The sequence below is a fragment of the Tachypleus tridentatus genome, unplaced genomic scaffold (assembly GCF_004210375.1).
Source record: "Tachypleus tridentatus isolate NWPU-2018 unplaced genomic scaffold, ASM421037v1 Hic_cluster_2, whole genome shotgun sequence".
In the NCBI taxonomy this organism is placed as follows: Eukaryota; Metazoa; Arthropoda; class Merostomata; order Xiphosura; family Limulidae; genus Tachypleus; species Tachypleus tridentatus.
In genome coordinates this window covers 30550488-30572519 of record NW_027467782.1, presented here as the reverse complement: position 1 = coordinate 30572519, position 22032 = coordinate 30550488, and the positions used below count along the sequence as shown (strand labels likewise).

At 32.5% G+C, this 22032-nt stretch overlaps 1 protein-coding gene and 1 long non-coding RNA gene across 3 annotated transcripts in view; both read right to left on the bottom strand.

Moving 5' to 3' along the window:
- LOC143242255 (uncharacterized) overlaps positions 1-12364 on the bottom strand; it is a 50005-nt gene extending 37641 nt beyond the window's left edge. The window contains exons 1-5 of the mRNA XM_076485626.1: positions 12349-12364; positions 11647-11711; positions 11213-11369; positions 8557-8774; positions 901-983 (exon numbers count right to left, since the gene is read on the bottom strand). Coding sequence (XP_076341741.1) covers positions 901-983; positions 8557-8774; positions 11213-11369; positions 11647-11679 — 491 coding nt within the window. The 5' untranslated portion in view covers positions 11680-11711; positions 12349-12364. The remainder of the gene's footprint in view (positions 1-900; positions 984-8556; positions 8775-11212; positions 11370-11646; positions 11712-12348) is intronic.
- A 30-nt stretch (positions 12365-12394) lies between these two features.
- The window catches only part of LOC143242825 (uncharacterized), a 30438-nt gene continuing 20800 nt past the window's right edge, over positions 12395-22032 (bottom strand). For both annotated transcript variants that reach the window (XR_013023289.1, XR_013023290.1), the window contains 3 exons: positions 19064-19199; positions 15243-15381; positions 12395-12501 (listed from right to left, as the gene is read on the bottom strand). This is a non-coding gene — a long non-coding RNA (uncharacterized LOC143242825). The remainder of the gene's footprint in view (positions 12502-15242; positions 15382-19063; positions 19200-22032) is intronic.

The window sequence follows — 22032 nt, the reverse complement described above, 5'->3', positions numbered from 1 at the left end:
TACATTATACAATTATACAGTTTTATTATTTTTACTATACTGCCTTTCAGCCATGCCAAGCTAACACAAATTACAATGATGTGGTGCACATGCACTCATGTTTCCCAAACCAATAATATAAAACTGATTTTAAATCTTTACAAAGTGACCTATTTTTTGTGTGTTTTAGCGGCCTAATATTTTGTAAAATACAGCCACATTGCAATTATTGTACATTATATATCTACATAGTTTATTAACATTTTCAAACATGTTCTTAAACTTATTTTTCTTAAAACATAAAACAGGAAATGAAGAAAGCAATTGTCTTTTCCAGCTACAACCTTTGCACCTGGATGATGCTTGTTATAGCTTACTAATCTTTAGGATATTTCAAACATAGAGGACATGAAACAAAATTTTTGTAAAGGTTTTAAATATATATTGGAATAACCAAAAGATTCAAAACTACAATACTGATAACCACAGAATTCCACTATAATTCATTAAGCTTAGTAACTGAGCTGTATTTGCACCTAAAAATTATGAAATTTAAACAGACTAAAAACTCAACTTTCCAGCACAAAAGAGATTGGAAGGCTTACTCTAGCAGTTAAAATTTAGAAGTAAAACATATCATATACAAGAAAAACAATAAATAGTCCCACTCCAGTAACTCAAATTTAGTGGTGACGTGCCATCTACATGTGCATAAAGTGATTAAAATAAACTATGTATGATTTTAGAAGTGGATATATCTTATTATAGTTAAAATATTACAATTTCTAACTATCCTTTTGCTTTTTTTGTGTAATATGTCTTATTCAAACATTTCAACAAAATCAAGAACATAGAGAAGGTATTGTGTACATTTTACAGTTATAATAAATTTTTGTATCAGTTCTAAACTTTCATACTTACATTACTTGAACTTGTAAACTTTCACATCCTTCAACACTTTTCAAAACAATTGGAATCACAGAGAAGTCTAGCTTTTCTTCTGCCTTTATAACATTAAATGTAGTAAAATATCAGAATTATATACATTTCTTAAAATTAAATATACTTACATACAAACTATATACATAACATTATGTGCAGGCAAATATCAGAATTTGTTATTTTCCTGCACAAAGAATATTTTGCAACAAGCATGCACTCTTAACTAACAGATCTAAGCATTGAATGCTGCTTTTTATATGAAAAACTTTTCATTCACCACCAGACAACACCTGCCTGGTCATCTTCATTCCAAAGCCAAGCAGCATCTGGTATGTATCATCCAACCAATGGCAGAGAGAGAGTCCACACCATCTAAACCTCAACTTCAGAAGAAAGAAAGAAGAAATTTCATGCCATCAGTCAAAATGTTGTGCATGTGCAAATCCAGAACCAACACCAGCCACTCAGGAACCTAACACCTGAATAACAGTAGGAAGAGATGCGTCAGTGTGGAGGTTCACTCAAATACCAATCAGATAGGTTCCACTCTGCACACCATCCTCCTCCAAGTTTGAATTTATCAGAAGTGGAGCACTGGAGAGACTACATCTACCCCATACAAGACTCAATTACACAGAGTTGGAGCACTTGACAATTGTAGAACAATGAATCCTTACCAACAAATGTATATAAACTTATGTTAGTTGGTCCATCTCTAATCCAAAATCAGTCTCTATGAATTGGCATCCAGTTGATGGTAAAATGAGAGATCTCAACCAGGGAGGTGAGCAGCATTGCAATGGATTTACTCATGATATAGTGTATGACTGGTGAAGAACATATGCCCTATACACCTTCAGGAAACCACTGCCCTACACTCAACAGAATGGAATTGAGCACATTCAGGAGGCAGCCTCCATGGTCCACTACCCCAGCAACTACGAACTGGCAAGTGGTAAAAGACTCCCTTTTCCCACAAAACGAGGGTGGGGATGGATTAGGAAATCAGGAGGAATGCGAATACTGGAGACAGTACACTGAGTAACCACAAAGTCCCTATTTTGATATGAAGACTGGGCCCAATTTATTAAATCAAAGGGACAGCAGAAAAAAGCAGGTATCTCTTTCTGTTTTACTCATGGGTCCATAAGTCAATAAGGGTTGTAGCTATAGTGGGAAAAGATGCCCAGGAATTACTATTTTCACCTAGCACTCCAATATAATGTGACTACAGTTGCCTGGCATTAATTATCACTGAAATAAAGTTCACCATAAGCATGAAGACATTCTTTGTCAATTCTGTAGTAAACTTTACAATAAGCCTGTTAGAAATAAATACCTTTGCACAAAAATTGTAATCATTACTGTACACATTTCTTTGTTAAAGTCATATAACCTTTGATGATTTAGAACATTTTCTTTCACAAATTTACTGTTCAACTACAGATAACTGAAGAAGGGCACTGCCAAAAGGGCTGTATCTACAATAGTATATATTAAAAAATAAATATATCTGTAGTAAATGTCATGTTGTCTTTGGTGGTTTAACTGATGACATACTTCTTTTGTTCTTAAAATGTAATAATAACTAACTATACTTTCACCAATAAGAGAGCAATACATCATCCATACTTAGTAATCCATACAAACATCTGCCTCATGAGGCAAACTAAATACACCAAAAGTGAAGGAAGAATGGGAGGTGGTGTATCAATCTGAAATACATTTACAGGTAAAATAAATGTTAACTTTAGAAATGTTACTAATCTTTTTTGCATCACTAAGAGCTAAATTCTCACCTTGAAATGGTGGAAAGAAATTACAATGATGAACTCTTTTCTGGAAACAGCACCAGGAAGGGAAAGCCCATGGGGTGTGATATCCATAAGGTGGGTAAGTTAATGGGGAGCATTTGTTGAAAGACTATGTCCATCTCAAGTTGAGAATACTCTTTGCCCAATAGAGGAAGTAGAGCAAAACATAATGCCATAGAAACCTTTTTTCTTTTTTTTTTTGGATGCCAACATATCACTGAGATGGACAGAATGGCAGACTGTTCAACTGTTCATTAACTTGCAGATGGATAGCTGGGCATGAGCATATAGTGTTATTAAAGCTATAATTCAGGCTACTCAATACTGGATATCATACAAATGAGGTGTACAAAGAATATCATCCCACAGCTCATTGGTCTGGATCTAACAGTCAAGATTGGCTTGATTCATAATTTAATGACATGTCTTGTACTACACAACCAGGTAACACTCTAGCTCTACTTCTGAATACAGGTGTGTGTTCACTTGGTTTTGTATTACAGCAATCACATCACTAAATGAGAAATTCTCCATATCTACTTCCTCAGCAGCTTGTAACTAATGAAGCAAAGCCACCCCCTCCAAAAGAAACAAAACAAAACAAGTGTACTATAAGAAATAGGGGAAGAGAGAAATTTGCATGGGGAGAATACTGAAGATGTGAATGGACCACTGTCATCAGACACAATCACCTGGAATTATGTCCATTACTTAGAGACAGCACAAAGGTTACTACAACTAAAGACACCAGGTGTTTGTGTATAGACACCCCCTGACTGTCAATTTGTTTTACATTTTTGTCAATTAATGATTGGCTGGTCTTGTATAAAACTCCATATCAACAGCAGGCAATAAGCAGAGGCAGATGGCTTAACATTTTCCATGCTACCCATTGAATGCATATTTTGGGTAAGTATTTCCTGTTACACACCAACTGCTTATTGGTACATCCCACTGTCTGGATAATATATATATGTTGAATAAGGTAGTTATAAGACCAGAAAAAAACAAAGAAAAAACAAACAAGCAGTCCAGAAGATAGAGAAACCACTGTATGGATAGGTTCCAAATCTGGGAGAGAGTTGTTCTGTGGAGTGGAAACTGACAAAAGAGGGAGACAAAAGCCAGGATACATGAAACGTTACTGTGGTGTATGTGATGGGACACTATTGTATCACATCCTATAGTATCTGAGATTGAAAGTAAAGTGAGTGGAAAGGCAGTAATGATAGGAGGTCAAAAGTGAGAGAAAAATCCACTACAAATACCAGAAGATAGAGAAACCACTGTATGTAAAGGTACCAGATCTAGGAGAGAGTTGTTCTTCTATCACCTAAGCTTAAGTTTTCAAGACATGATTCATAAGTAACTAAATCTGATGATCATGATCTTATATGAGAAAGACCAGTACCAAGACAAAAGAAGTTCTGAGAGTGAGTACTTCCACAATGGGGGAGGGAACAACAGATGTTTTTGAATGGATCACAATAAAAATACCAAACAGATGAGACAGAAAATGAAGGTTAGACTGTGAGGAGAGACTAGCTCAAAAATATAGAACCAGAGAAACCTTGCCCTTGGCATCAGAAATGGATCAGCCATCCAGAGCTGTACCTCATTGGAACAGAAGCAGCTGAAAGGTGTTGTTACAGAACTGGTGAGTGTTAAGCACTAAGTACCACCTACAGTCACCAAAGATACAGAAACTCACATTTATATGCAGAAGGAGCACACAGTCACTGATCTGAGATCTGAAAGGCTCCAATCATATGCAAGTCTGTATAAATGGGGAAAAAAAGGGTATCCAGGGCCATGTGAGATCAACTGATACCTGCATTGACAGATCATAAACTACTGAAGGAAATGTGTATGGGCAAATCTAAGAGGAACAAAAGATTCAAGAGAAGAGGGAATCCTCCAAAATAACTCATGCAGGAAACAAAGGAAACAAGAGTCCTGGTATCAAAAACCTCCAAGTGACAAAGACAAAAAATGTAGGCTGTGCCTTCTCCACGAATGTAGTTAGAGGAGGGTTGAGATTGAAATGAGACTACTCCTGAAGGAAAAGGGAAGTCAAAACAAAGTAAGCCACACTCGGTGTGGTAAGTGGAGACCAAGTGTCTATAGATTAGTGATATAATAGGCTTCAAGAATATGACCTCGGAGAAAAAAAAGTCTGGGCCATAACCAACTTAAAAGGAACTATTGAGAATCAAATATTTGATCACTGAGGTAAATCAAAGGAAGCAAAAAATATGTATACAAATCAAGATGTGGAAGTTATCCATCATGATGAGAAAACTGACCAAAAGAAAGACCAAAATTGGGTTAAGTGGGACAGACTAATAGCCTTCTGCCTTCATTGGAATGATAAAAAAATACAGAAGTAGAACTCTAGAATGGAGCAGAGGAATTACCTCACAGCCTATTCAATAGGAGAGGTGCAGAGTAAAAGATGGAAGGAAAAACCTCTGAGAAAGAACCTACAGAGCTTCATAGGATGTAGCAAAGGGATTCACCAATGGAAAAGTTTTTACAGGACTGAAGTCAACAAGTAGCTCCAGGAATGAATTGCCTCCATGGCTTAAGGGAGATAGTTAATAGTAAGAAGAGGACAAGAGAAAGAGGAGGATCACTCCAAAAAAAACAATATATATAGACATATAAAATAAAAATCTGGTGAATACAAACACTGCTGAAGAACTGCATCATCAGCTAAAGATACCAACTTAATTAAAAAAACACAAAACCCAAACACCATATCACAAGGACCCAAGACAGAAGTCCTGGATAAGGGTTAAACAGAAAATAAAGCAACCTAATAAGGAGCAGTCCAAAAAAATATCCAACTAAATGGAACAAATGGAAGAAAACCCAGAGCAAAGTGGAAAACAAATATGTGCAAGCTGCCTCACAAAAGCTGGAAGGGTCATGATGGATAAAAGGAGCAGAAGAACAAAAAAGAAATTGAAATACGGTGAAAAGGGTAGATTGAAAGAAAAATGTAAGAAAAATATATCTCTAGACTCAAAGTATCAGGTGAAAGAGGACCATGCAGGTGTTCAAGATTTAGCAGAAATTAACTGCAGAAAGAGAAAACAAAAGACACATAACTGTAAATCCCAAGCATAGAAAGACAAAAGTAGAACTTCAATGAGAAGTTAAAGCAAGTGTAGTTAGTATCCTACATCAGAGATAAGAATCAAACCAGCCAAATTGTGCACAATGGCAGTAATATCACTGATCATTGTCTGCAGTTGTCATTACAGTATAGTATGACTTCTGTAAAAGAGTTTTAAAAACCTTGAAGGATATCATTAATGTGGGAACATTCAGTTGAAAACATGAAGCTCATATTATGATAGTCCTTTTTCTTAAATCATAAAGAAAGAAAATAACGGCAATAATTAGAAATACACTAAAACAAGTATGGCAATAGCCATAGATCTAATAATGACCTTGAAGATTACTGGATGAAACTTGTACATTGGATTAAATAACAATAACAGGTAGTAGGACATGTTTCCCCTAACAATAAAAGGTGAATTAAAAGAAAATCAAAATCAACATAATTCAAATGAAAGTTCTAACTGTTAAGTTTAAACTTAGTATTATTCTACTTGATAATGAAGAAAGGAAAGACTACACTTGTGTTTGTGGTGACTACTACACATAAAAGATGTGTCACCCTCCTACTGCTGGGGGGCTATGGTTTAATAATGATGAAACAACAGACTGGTACAATGCACATTAATAGATGTAGGAATGAGAGCTTTGTTAGAGGCCTGCAGCATGCTCAGGAACTTACACTGAAGTGCACACTCAGGTAATAACTCTTTCTGGTGAAAAGATTGTTTTGTTTTTGAATTTCACACAAAACTACTCGAGGTCTATCTGTGCTAGCCGTCCCTAATTTAGCAGTGTAAGACGAGAGGGAAGGCAGCTAGTCATCACCACCCACTGCCAACTCTTGGGCTACTCTTTTACCAATGAATAGTGGGATTGACCGTAACATTATAATGCCCCAAACAGCTGAAATGGCGAGCATGTTTGGCGCGATGGGGATGCGAACCCGCAACCCTCAGATTACGAGTCACATGCCTTAACACGCTTGGCCATGCCAGGCCCTGGTGAATAGAACACAATTTTATTTTTAAACTAAAATACCTTTAAAATGAAACTAGAAGTATAATTTTAGCAGTTACCTCTTTGAAAGAATGATGTTACTACAAGTAATCTTTAGTATTTGAAATTATAATTCCAATAATTATCATTAATTTTTATAGCTTTATAGATTTCAGTTTTAGAATAATGTTACACATACTTCTACCAGCTTTAAGTACAATACTAAATATTTAAAAATTTTAACATGCAAGTATTAAGTTATCTGAAGGAAAAAAACTTATTCTGTGCAATAATTAAAAGGATTTCTTTCAATTCTTGAAAAAGTATTATTTTGTACAAGATAAAACACACAAAAATAAAAATGTGTGGAGCAACTAGTGACATAAAAGCTGTCTACTTCCATTGGCACTAAGACTAAATAGTTGTAAACAAAATGGGAATAAACCTAAAAGAACACAGTCAAAGGTTGACAAATACTACATAAAGTTTAGATACAAAAAATCACTGTGGCAGAGTTTAGAAACAAAGCATTTTTGTATTTATACTGTTTACAATACCATGCAATACTTTTAAAACATTCACTTATGATATCTTTCATGGACACACATATATTCATTACAATATATTACATAAAAAAATAGCTTGTTCTCAGGCAATTATAATACTGCTTTAATACTATAATACTATTTTATGAATTTATGTCATTATGTTTGGTATCAAATTGTAGATTATACTGTAAATTTTCATATTATACATTATTCTATTTCTTAATTTAAAAATAAATATTAAAAAAACACTTTTAAACATTGATTTCTGTGTGTCACAAGGTACGTTAAATGCAGCATTGGTTCAGATTGGGTGTCCAAGTACGAAGCTTATTGTTTTGTACAAATTAGGAACTCAAATTACTGATACTGAGAAGCTAGAATATGAAATAAGAACCTCCTATCTTTTCTATTTGTTGATATATCATTCATATACTGAATTAAACACAGTGGCTCTACTCACTTCTTCCCATTTTGAAAACAGGTCCTTATATGCACTTACATCTTGTGAATAACCAATCAAAAGCTTAAAATATCCCTCAAGTGGTTTTCTCAACCATTTTAAAGTATTACTTTGTGCTGGTAAGTTGGGTCTTTAGCCCGTTTGAAATTTCATATTCTTTAAGACCCAAATACAGCTTAGTTACTACACTTGATAAATTATAATGGTATCAATATAGTAATTTATAAATTTTTGGTTATTCAAACGTATATATATAAAACCTTTAAAAATTATTTAATTTCTCATCTTCCACGTGTGAAGTTTCTTAAATATTAGCAACATAAGGCAAAGAGCAACTGAGTACAAAGGTTGTAACTGGAAGAGATAATTGTTTGCTTTACTTCTTTATTTACAGTTCTATATTTTACAAAAGAAATAAGTTTAAAAACATATTTGTTAATTGTAGTAATGATAATACATATATAACTGAAAATACTAGCCCACTAAAGCTCAGCCAAGATAGGTAACTTTGTGATGACTAAAGGTCAGTTTTATGCTCTTGGATACAGTAAGATGGGTGCACATGTGCTGCATCCTTGTAGCTTCTGTGATGTAGGTTAGCAATGACTTAAAGGTCAATATAATAAATATATATAAATGTATAATGTTATACAAGTCTTAAATTACTGACTGAGTATGCATATTTTACCTCCACATCAATGTTATCAGCAAAATAACCTTGGGCTGCAAGTTCCTGCTGTGCTCTTGCATGCTTTCCTTGAGATGCAAGAAGATCTCCAATCCAAACTTCTTCCTCATTACCATACCCAAGAAAGTGAACAACACATGTCCCTTCTTGTTCATTAATACTCATAACACATGCTTCATAGAGAAGTCCATCTTCAGAAAATATTGCCTGACAGTAGTCTCCCAATTTATAAAGTAACAGTATATATGTTTACTATCACAATCTTCTTATATATATCATAAGCTTAATAAAATAGAGAAACGTATTTCAAACTTTCTTTAGTGAAGAAAGTTTGAAAATAATTTTTACCTTACGCTTCTCTCATAAGACATATTTGAACTTTTAACTCAAAACTCAAGCTGAAACCATTTATTATAATTTAATTAAAAACTGAACAGCTGTTAGATTATGTAACACAATATGCAATTCTTCACCTTTGTTAGAAATGTTAAAAATTAAACTGCTAACCTTAACATGAGGATTAAATGTAGGCTATTATATTAAAATATTATTAATATAAATATATAAAGCAGAAGTGTGATTCACTTGTATGTCTGTTTATTCTACATACACTTTTGCCAGTTTCAACTAAAGTTGGCTTGTATCTATATGCCCCCTCCAGGAACTGCCATAGGAGGATTGTGTTCATCTAATTAAGATGTCAGACACAAACGTAACCAACTCATATTTATCATGTTAACCACATCTAAAACCTCCTCGCTGGGTACTGACATTTGCTTGAAGGTAAGGCAAGGATCATCACAGTCATTTCAGGCCCTAAAATCATGGATGTGAGGTAAACACAGACTCAGGGCATGATACAGGATTGACCCAGAAATCTGGAAATGTGTCATCCTGTATTTGCTGGAAGCTCACTGCAAGCAATAAACTCCTGTCACTGTAGGACTGTGCCAAAACATTCAAAGGTCAGTAACATCCATATCTCATGAGAGAATGAGGGAGTGCCCAAGACAGAAACAGAAATATACTGCTTACTTTCCATTACCCAATTCACAGAAGGAAGAATCAAGGGAGACAGATGGACAACCCCAAACCTGTGTGAGGACTAAAGTTGATTGGCTCTCTTGATATTCAAAAACCAGCCTGCAGGATTCAAACATCTGCATGAGGATAGGATGAGCACATCCAATTGAAGAGGAGAACTGCATTTAGATGTTTAATTCTATGATGCCACTCAATTTAAGGGATGGTATACTCTTTACACCATCACACCATTGCTGTATTTTGAACAGAATGGTTATAAATATATATATATATAGAACCCATCCATCAGGATGCCTCCATGGTACCTGTGCTCAACCAAGGACCTAGAATAGGACCACTTCACTTTCAGAATTATGAGAAGATAGTGGATCACCTTCCATGAACAATAAATGAAATCAACATTGATAAAATAGGATGGCCATGCACTCACCAACCAGATAGCTTTGTGTTAAATCTGAACTGGAATTACAAGTACACTCCCATGGAGGCTTGTTTTAAGCTTTCTTTCTTCCCTTTAAGTGTTACAATATTCCATAATTAGGTACTCTGATTACAGATACTAACAGGCCAGAAATTAAAATAAGAATGTCTGATCTCTTTCTAAATTATTTATTTACTCATGCTTTCTTGTTAACATTACATATTTATGACCAATAAAAAAGCCATTCTATGACCTACGTGACTGTAATGTCTTTGTTTCATTTTAGTAAAAGGATATCAGTATTCCACTAGGTAATGAAATGTTTTAAACCTTTTCATAAGTAGGTAAGTTAGAAAGAAAGATAAGTATGAGTAATTCTGGTTTACTCTTTGAACTTTATTTCCAAAATGAGTATTTGAAAATTATACAATTATTTTTTGGGACAACCAACTTAGGTTCGATGAAGATCAGCTTCCAAGATCAAAAAGGTTTCAATCCTGAAGTGTTGAATTTTTTTCTTTAACATGTTATTTTTTTTTATAGATGTGTAAACTTTAACCAAAAAGTCCTAAAATGTACAAATTAAAAATTTAATAGATTAGATTAAAAAAAAAGGTAAATGGGAATTTTGTTGCCTTGAGGAATGCACAAAGAATATATGTTGTTAGATGATAGGTGACATATCCTAATTGTTTTTAAAATAAATTCCCTGCACTTTGTTACTATAGATTATAATGAAGCATGAATAAAAGAGAAACAAAACAACAAAATTAAAAACAGAAGTACACTGTTACAAGCTTGTTGCCATTTAGGATAAATAATTGTAATTTTCTGCTGAAATCTGCAGTCATCCTAAAAGAAGGAAAGGATAATTAAGATATCATGTTTTGTTGTGTTGGTTACAAGGCCAGTCAAACAGACAGCACCCATATAGTGTTAAAATTGAGAAAATAGCAGATGAAATACAAATTTGTATTAAAACTTTCAATACACATTTAGAAGGTTCTAGAAGTAATTATAGTGGAACAACCTCTCTGAGTAAGAAGGGAATAACACAATTTTCTATGTTTGACTTTCATATTGTGCTGAGTAACTTGACTCAACAAGAGTATCTATAACCTTCAGTTTTATTTGTTAATTATGAAGCAAAAACTAATAGTAAAAGTAAACTGTGCTACTGAATGTACTTACCAACAGATGGCACAACAATAACAAATCTCTTGGATAATCTCAGCTGCTTTGACAATGCCAAATGTTGACAGAAGGAGCTAATGTCAGGAACCAGATAAGGGGAAAGTTGGGGAAATCCTCCTCCTTTCACTTTAGATTCCAAATCATTCACTTCAGCCTAGATCCACATACCCATATCAGTGAAATATTAGACATATGAATCAAAAAATATTACTGATATGTTTCATCATTTAAAAAATTTGTATACTAAAGGAAAATTCACTAACATTAAAATATTAGTCAAGTAGAATTTGCAAACAAGAACAAAAAATATATAAAAAATAAATTGACATCATAAACTGATATGCTTTATACAACATAAGACAGTTAACATATATTTATATTTCTAATAATACTATAGAGTCATGACAATATATTTTTCACAACATTCCTACCTTCAACCACAGATGAGCCATGTTCCACATCATCTGTTTTCTTTGACCTACAGGTTGCTCAACTCCTTGAGAAATATAATTAATTCAAAAGATTAACACTAAAAAATACTCTTGAAAACAACAAATACCTGAATAAAATTTAACAGGTTAAATAAAAACAAAGTAATTTATTCTGCTTGTTAAAACCCAGGCACTAAACTAAACAAGTCTCATCTTTGCCTAGAAACTATACACACACACACATACATTTATATATATACATATATATCATTTAGTAATTAGTGCAAGGTTTCTTCTTGTGTAATGACATAAAACAGAAGTATGAAATTAATTCAATACTTCTCTAAAGTTAATAAAAAATTCACAATTCAGTTTTGGAATAATGGTGCATACAAGTCAGACAAAACTTCCAGTGTTAGTTTTCTTTCTCCAAAACTCTTCTGTTGTTTATGGTTTCATCAGGAAGTTTCAAACAAATATTCACTTACTCTTTAACTGTCTTATCATAATATTTACACATTTCTTCAGTCGGCATCAAATTCAAATTTTTGGTTTATCATTAATGCTTATAACAGAAACAGAAAAAAAGAACAAAAGGAGAAGTGTACAAAGAAACAGTTATGAAAAAGAGATGGACACCAGTAACTAGTCAATAACACAATAACATTTAGATTGTTATAAACTTACAGCCTCAGTACTTACAGCTCCACTGAAACTTACAGCCTTACTTACAGCTCCACTGAAACTTTTACTTGCAGTAAAGCATTCTTTTTCAGAGTTAAAACTGACTCCTGTCTTTGGGAGCCTAGCTAATAACTGGCCAAAATTGTGAAGACACTGTATGCGGAGAAAAACCTAGTAACACCACAAGCAAAAAAAACAAATGTTTATGTATGCATTTTAGCTAATACACTTGTGTGAGAAAATCAAATCTTGATTAACACAAAATTCAACTTAACACTTTTGAACAATCTCATTAATATTGTGTACATTAATTTATAAACTTTTTTTTTCCCTCAAAAAGTCTACATATTAGTGGTATAATATGATATTCCAGAATACATATCCACTGATATCTAACAGGTAAATAAACATTAATTATTACAACACACAAAATGATTGTAAAAAGTTAAGAGAACTAATGAAAGCTGGAGAGCAAAAAAAAATTAAACACAAGCATTTTATCTAAACTGGCCAGTTTCAGTGTTCTCATGACAAAAGTTTGGATACTGAAGTAACAAAAGTAACTATGTTTACACAGAATGAAGGCAGTAACAACATATATATGACATTGTTCAGTTACAATGAATGTTCCAGTGTTATATCCCACAATCTTACATCACTCTCGTTACACAAATTAAATAGACATAAACCACTAGCATATAATGACTTGTAGAAGCCTTTATGCAATCACTAAACTTGAGTACAACGTGTAATTCAGGAAAACAACAACAAAGAAACAGAGCCAAACAACTATAAGTTATCACAGAGAGACTGTTGTAATATATCACTTTTACAGGGTTAGTTGTAAGCTTACAGCCTTCCACACATACATCCCACTTAAGCTACTTACCTGAAGAACATCTGCAGAAAAATGTTGAAACATTTGCCTGAACAAAAGTACGTTGTTATTTCTAAGTTATGGAAGGATGAAATGTGAGTTGTGACAGGGGTAAGTGCACTAAATTATTTGTAAAAAAACTTAAGTTTTATCATCCAATAAAGTTTTAATTTACTACACAGTAACATAATAATTATTTATAATATAAAGATCAACCATGTAATACAAAAAAAGCTACATATTCAACTGTTTCTAGATGAAATAACAACTGGTTAGTCAGAATTCCACATATAGAACTTCTTTTAAAAAATTCCAAATAACTACAACAAAAAAAACTAAGCAGAGATAAATATTTATATTGTAGAAGGTTATTATGTCAAAATGTGATAGTTTTCTTCTTTTACTAGATTACTTCTTTTGCATATTCAGAGTTTTTATTATTATGTGTAAGCAAATAAATCACGTAATTTAATTTGACTTAAATCAACAATTACTAGCTTCTTTCGAACTAAGTCCATAGGATGTATCAAATTCCAACTGAAGGTGAAAATTCTCAAGTGGGGCTAGCCCACGTAGGGTAAAGTCCTCTGGCAAAGGCTGTGTTTGTTTCCATTCTGGTCCATTCCAGACAAAACCTTGAACACTTGGAGGACTAGCATCAGAAAATACCAAGCATTAAACTTACAGCAACTTAAAGCAGTCCAGTAAGTTCACAACAACTACCAGGTGTTGGTCTGTCTGTCTATATATTTGTAGTAATATTATACTTTTGCTAATTCTTTCACATCAAAGACCTTGCTATCCACCCCCCAAACATTTTGAATGGGATTCAGTTTGAGCAAACACGCTGGATGGTCCAAAAGAATCACGTTATTCATCATGAAACAGTCCTTTGTGCTGTGGGCATTGTGGATTGCAGCATTGTTCTTGAGAAAGATCCAGTCATTTTCACAAAAGTAAGGGCCTTCAGTCAATAAGGATGCTCTCTCCAACATGCCAATGTAACCAGCTGCTGTTTGATGCCCCTGTATAATACTGGAAGGAGAAAGTACCCCAGGATATCCTTATCGTGCTAGTAACGTTGGAAGCCATCTGGACCATCCAGGTAAAATCTTTTCTCATCAGAGAACAAAACCTTCTTCCACTTTTCTAGGTCCCATGTTTGGTGCTTCTCAGCAAAGTTTAACTGAGCTGTTTCATGGTGTGGAAGGAGGCATGGCCTTTGAAGACGTTTACAGTTTTCAAAGCCTTTCTCTCACAGATGCCATCTTATTGTTCTTGATCTACATTCTGCATCAACACTACTCAACACCGGTGAAATTTTCATGGCCCAACCACTTGAAATTCTCGTTCCATATCTTTCAGGGTCTTTTAAGAAATTTGCAACATCAAGAGAGACCTTGCTTTTGCAGCTCAACAATTCTGCCAAGTTCAAACTCTGTCAACTTTTTTAGCCTTTGCCATGTTTTTACCCAATGTAACACAGGAGATGTCAGTGGGAGATGTTGACAACGCTAATGCTTGAACACAAATCACTAAATTTCATTACGTGTTTACCGATTAACGCTTCGTTTCTGTATGGTCTTAAACTTTTGACCAGCTAGTATTTAGGCTAATTTCATAGTGTTCACATTTTCCCTATTAAATGCTGAAAAGTTTTTTATTTTTATTTTCCCTTTTCTTATTTTCATCTTTCAAAGCTCGACTCAAATAAGTGGTTGAGTCTAACAATGCAAAATGCATATTTTTTCATGTTCACTGACTTTAAGGTTTTGGCCAGCAGTGCATATCAAAAGTTTGATTCCATATAAAAAATTACCATACGATATCAAATGATCAAATAGCAATTAGTCATACATATTTATATAAATCAAATGCCAGAACAAATTGGTTATTTAAAGCAAAAATAGTGATATCATATATGAATACCACAGTTTAAAATAACTTGTAGTAAGATAATAACACTCCAGAAAAAAATTACAATTTAACATAAATATACCAGAATTTAAACAAACAAAGAAACAGCTTTAATCACCTCTCCATAAGTTACAATAATGTCACTATTGATGATTAGCCAATCAGCAACAACTTTGATACCCGGCAAAAGTCCTTCTTGGTTGATGATTTTAATGACTTCAACTACTGAGGGTGTCAATTCCTGTTCCACTAGAGACCTATATTTAGGATGATAATACTCAAAAAGATATTTTGGTGTTGACTATATCCAAAGACTGACAAAAACATTCATCATATTAAAATATTATACAAAACAAAAATGTTTAAAACTGAAATACCAGACACTTATTTTTATCAATCTGAGCATAAAATAACACTATGTAACAAAATTTTTACTTTTAATGCTAATACAATCAAGTCCATTTTGCAGAACTGCCTTATTACTAGTCAAATTTTCTTCTAGTCCTCCATTGCAGTCAACAGCAGTGCTCGTGACACTCTCAACACTAAGTCCACTGTGCTCACCGTAGTCACTCAACTCTTCTTCTTCGACTACATGCTCAGTCACACTACCACTGGTGCAACTAGCTGTGTCACTGCTGTTCTTCTAAGTCTGACTCAGAATGACCTGAATCATTGTTTTCATAACACACAGAAATTAGTTAGCAATTGATAATGACAAATTTTTTGTCGTACGTTTATTCGACCAAACACATGAACTGGTTTGAAATGATTAAAAAAGGCCACTGATTTTATACTTTACATAGAACATGAATGATAAGAACTTGGAGGTCATAAACAGCACAAGTACGTCGTATACCATACACCTAAATATATCAAAATAATATCAGGATTTCCTAAAGCCTTTTGAGATGTTGACCCCTTTAGAAATTTATAAAGCGGTCACTGATTCTCAAATTCTTAGAACATAAATTCGAAGTGAAACTTCAAAATATAATCAACTTTTATGATGCAATCATTAGGAAACATAAAATGTGAAAAGAATGAGGTTTTCTCTAAAGTTGCCTGATGAATATCGGACTGTAGGTTTCAGAGTTTGAGTCCCTGAAGTTTCTAACATTAAACCTATTTCTCTGTCTCTTCAGAAGTCCAACCATTTACATGACTAATTGCAGTTTTAACAACATACAAACTTGGAGAGTCATACAGCAGTTAGATGCATAGGCCAACTTTAGCACAGGAGTTATTTCTGTCCTCCTATCAACACTTAAGTCCTTATTCACCCCTTTACAGTCTCACCAAACCAAGGGGATCAATATCAACCATTCTGGGAAACCCTAATTTACATGATAAAGAATTTTGACAGACATTTGAGAAATTACAAAGTTTTATATTTAAATATCCATAACAAAGAGATAAATGAAAAATATAAAGTTATTACTGAAATAAACCTCAAAAATGTGACAAGAAAAACAAAGAAATAATAATATCTGATCTATTAGAAGTCATAAAAATGAAGAAGATAAATTGGAACTATTTTAAACTGTTCTGGTCATCGTTATGATGAAGTCCAAAACTTGATAAATACCATTAATAACTTTAATCCAACATGAGGTTGTTTGACATAAACTATTGCAAAACATAAATTATTTTCAAAGTAAAAAAGTCTCTGTCATAAAGAATGTAATAATAATGAACAATTTTATACAGAAATAATACAATCTGTTAGACACTTTAAAATATATACTTACAATATTTAAAAATACCATGCAATGCATCTGAGATAAGTAATAATGATACGATAAAATCTGTGTCACTAAAGTTACTAATGACCAGACAATATTTTTTATAGTCAAGATGTATTTTATACAAACAAAATTGAAAATTACCAATCCTGAAATTTTTTTAAAATAAAAATATCATATTAACATTATTGTGAGATATCTAACCAGTCACAAGTTGAAATGGTGAAATGTATTAAAATCTTGAAGAATATTTATCTGGGAAATGTAATGTGACATCGTGGTTATCGTTAAGTTTCCACAAAGCTTTGTTAGCATTTAATCACTATGTTGTACAGCATAACTGTCACAGTTTTACATTTTTAACATAAGGGTGTTTTACCATTTCACTATGAATAATTTACAATTATAATATTTTAAGTACTTCTGGATATGAAATTTCATTATCTTGACTTCCAAATCACTTATATAGTATTTAGTACAAACTACAGACAAATACCCAAATTCAAACCTACAGCTTTATATAATTACATTTTCATGTTTACAAAATACAATTTCATGAAAGTTCTTAAATGGTGTCACATCTGTGCTAAAGTACAAACATTTAAACCTAATGGCTCAGAAGAGCTAATTTGACAAATTATAAACTGTGCCCAAGTACAACTGGTCACAGTGATGACCCTGTAAATATTTTCTGAAAACTGTGAAAACAGAACAGCTACATTTGTACAGATAGTTGGTGCTTTATTGACACAGTTTTGCAAGCCTGATAAAAGATATGAATATTCAATCATAATGAAAATAAATACATTTTTATTGAGATTTGTTGTATACCTTCTTCAGTAATTAATACTTTTCAAATTTTCTGGCTCTTTCTGTTACAAAGATTTATTCATAACCTACCATCATGAACTTTAACAAAGGTATCACCACCAAAGTGGTCAGAGTAGTTAAAAATATGTTTGCTAACCATATTCTTAGACTTGACCAAACTATCTTCACAAAATAACACGTTGTTTTACTATTCTTTGATTGTTTGTTTAAACAGAGTATTTGTGATGAAACTTAGTTGAATGGACGATAACTGCTGTAAAATCACAAGTGTAGAGGATGACATTTTGAAGTCTTCCACTTGAAGACGAGAGGTGGAAGACTTTCCAAATGTTATCATCTACACTTGTTTTTCTCCAACAGGCAGTTGCCATCTATTCATGTAAGTTTCATCAAGTTATTTTACTTGTGTTATTTACATACAATAAACCTAACAAAATAAATAAGGATTTGAATCAAAATAATATATTGGTGTTACCTTCACTACCCTCTAAATTTAACTAATGTCTGGTCGTAAGAGAAACTTTTCATAGCTTTCAAACAGATATAATTTAATACAAAAAACACCTTTTAACAATGAGAAACACACCTAAAGAAACTAAAAATAAAAGTATCAGATCTCTAGTTTAGTTTTATGTTTACTAAACTTTTCACAAGATTCCTCTGTTCATCTCTGAGGACCTCTGCTTAAATATTTTACTGGCTTCACACTGATGGAAACAGTTTATAATATGCTCCATCTAATGGCATTCAAACCTTATTTGTAGCTATATTCTTTATGCTTTTCTTCATTGTAGTTCAGACTACATGCTGTGACATTATAAAAGGGTGGAATTGAAAAACTGTAATAATAAAAATAAGGAAAGAAACATAAAATGTTTAATTATGTATTTAAAGTATGATAGTTTATTTATCTATAAACCAATGTTTTGGGATGGAATGAAAATTTGAAAATAATTTAAAGTCGCACCATTTACAAGAGATTCCCCTCAAAGCTGTATGCAAACAAGTGTTTACATTTTTTAAATATTCATTCCAATTTTTATCAAAAAAAAATGTTACAAAATGATAAAATAACCAATTCTAAAGTATTTTTGAGTTAGAAAATGTTGAATTAAAGTTTTCTATGATAACTATATTGGGTAAAAAATCTTTTTACCTTTTACTAATTGAACTGGCGTGTGCGTTTTTCTCATAGCAAAGCCACATTGGGCTATCTGCTGAGTCCACCGAGGGGAATTGAATCACTAATTTTAACATTGTAAATCTGTAGAGTTACTGCTGTACCAGCGAGGCACTACAGAACTGGTAGTTATCTACTTTTATTTCATGTAATAGTTAAATTAAAATAAACAAATTTTAACACCTTCACTTAATTCTGAATCTTCCTCACTAGTACTACACCTTCACTTAATTCTGAATCTTCCTGACTAGTACTACTTTGTTTTCTTCTCCTAGACACTCAGCGACAAAGATCGTTCCTTGATTTTCTTTAGAAACCTCTGAAAAATAAACAAAGAAGAAAGAAACAAAATTATTTTTCAATGGCATGAAAATAACAAAATTTACTAGCAATAAACAAAACAGGTTTTTTTTCCCAGTATGTCACTGTCCAAAGTTACAAAGTTCCTTTAAATAAGAGTAAATATGCATAAATTGTGTGTTTGTTTTGAATTTTGTGCAAAGTCACGTGAGGGCTATCTGAAGTAGCAGTCCTAATTTAGCAGTGCAAGACTAGATAGAAGGCAGCTAGTCATCACCACCCACTGCTAACTCTCAGGCTACTATTTTACCAACAAATAGTGTGATTGAGTCTCTCATTATAACAACCTCATGACTGAAAGGGTGAGCATGTTTGGTGTGACGGGGGATTCAAACCCGCGACTCTCGTGTTATGAGTTGAGTGCCTTAACCACTTGGCCATGCCAGACCAAATATGCAAGGGATCTTCAAGTCAATAGACAGGACTTAAGTATTTTATCACAGAATTACACGACCCTGACCATTATATCACACTGATTACAAATATCCCAGAACATTTTAACAAGCATCTCAAAATCTTTGGACCATCAGTTTTATTTGGCAGTCTCCACAAGGGGAAGTTTTAAGGTGTTAAACAGTTTTAAGAATTTCCAAAGACTAACTACCACATAACATTAATTTTTTTAAATGCATGTGACAATCATTCTCTTATAATTCCATTGTTGGTTAGGGTGGTATTACTTTATTACTTGCATTTGAATATCACTCTTATACATTCTAAATTACTTTTGTGTTACTACTTACTTACACAGGACCTCATGATTATAAAGAGAGCAACATGCCTACCTTAAGCTACAGGTTCAGTATGAGAAGTTAATTTTTTATTAATGGAAGCTCCTTGAAAAACGGCATACAAAAGAGATGATGAGTTAATAGTGTGAAACTGTCCTCATTTTCTTGTAAGGAAATTTTTTATTGGAAGTAAAAAAACTGATATATAAAATATTTTTACAGACTCATCTTGTGTTATCCCTATTACTAACAGTAAACCTTCTTGAATTTACAATTGAAGGCAAAGAGAGCTTTGAGAACATGGCTGTATCATGCTAAAAATATCCCTGGAAAAATGTTAATTTACTTTATTCAGTGAACTTTCTTCAAAGATAATAACAGCTGGGGCAAAATCTTGCTATTTGCCAATCAGCTATTTAAGGGGGAAGATATACATACAAACGTGATCACCAAATGGGAATGACTAGGGTTGTAAAATTTGTACAAGGATTATAACATAGGATGGGAAATCAAAAGATGGAATCTCTAACAGAAAAATGTAAAAATGTCTTAACTGAAGATAAATAGCAATGTATAAATAAACTTCTGTTTAATCCAGATTGTTAAATCCTCATTCTTCATAATGAACATTATGAAATGATTCAAGCAAATAACTCAAAATATTCAAATATCCTGTATCATGTTAAAAATTCAGTAAATTTTCTTTTTCCTTCACAATCACTGTACTTAATATCACATTAGGACATATGATTGCATGAACAAAAGAAAGAGGAACACTAAAAAAATTTATCAGACAAGGATACATTGCTGCAGCTGTACCAAACTATCCTTAAAACATCTCAAACTGAATGTTATGAAATAAAATATAATGCCACAATAATAATGTATGTTGAATAAAGTTGTGATGTTTACTTCCATAAAAATAATTTTACGTCATTATAAGCAGAAGTATCAAATGAGAGGAACATCTTGATATTGTGTCATAAAAATTGTCTTCTTATTTTAGTTGTTAAAAACAAACAGTGACAAAGGCTGTAGATTATATTCATCACGTTTTTATGACCTACAAATGAAATGATGTCTGACAAAAGTACTTGAGGGAGAAGTATATGTATCTAGAGTTGCATAGTAAATGTTACTACAAAGAACTGTGACTATACAGCAATATCTGTAAGTCACACACAGCCTATAATAAAAACAATCTACAAAACATTTTTTGGAAACTATGTACTAGTCATTCTGTTAACAACTGTATTATTATTTCTTAACTTCAAAAAAAACAACCAACATCTCATTAAAGTATGCTTGTTTGTTATTGGATAAAACAACATAGTTTCATATAATATAGTACTCGTAAATACATACAAATTACTGTTTAAAACATTAAAAATTAACACCAGTTAACAAAACAACACTAAGTATACAATTAACTTTTAATGTATTCTATCCATTCATCCATCCAATATTTTCAGAAACCAAAACAAGTAATAAATATACTGTGTACATAAACATGTAAATATTGCTCTATATACAACTCAAGCAAAAAAATGGTGTTATTAAATAGGATAAATTTACTAAAAAACTTATAAACTGATTTTATGGAAATTGTTTGGTTTGCACACAAAAGGCACTTGAAAACTATCTCCCAAAAACTCAGCAACAAAGGTATAAACAGATAAGTTACAATAAACTATTTTGTGGAAAACAAATGTAACCCACAAACAAAAAAAAACATACAATGTACAACACAGATAAATATCTTTCTCAGTTACTGAACAAAAAACATTCCACAAAACTTGATTTCTTCAAACTGAAAAACATCAACATCTAACACAACCAGAAAATAAGTATGTTATACAGTTTCTTTGTAGCAGTTATAAGTTTATAATGATTAATAAAATATTTTCCAAACACACACACACACAAAAATAGTTCTGACTTGTTTTATTTGAAGTCTACTTATAAATATTATGTTTTAAAGTTAGTTTCTCTGATCAATTTTTATCATTTACACAAAAGCAAAAGCATGACAATATTATCAAATTTTATAACCTTTTAACG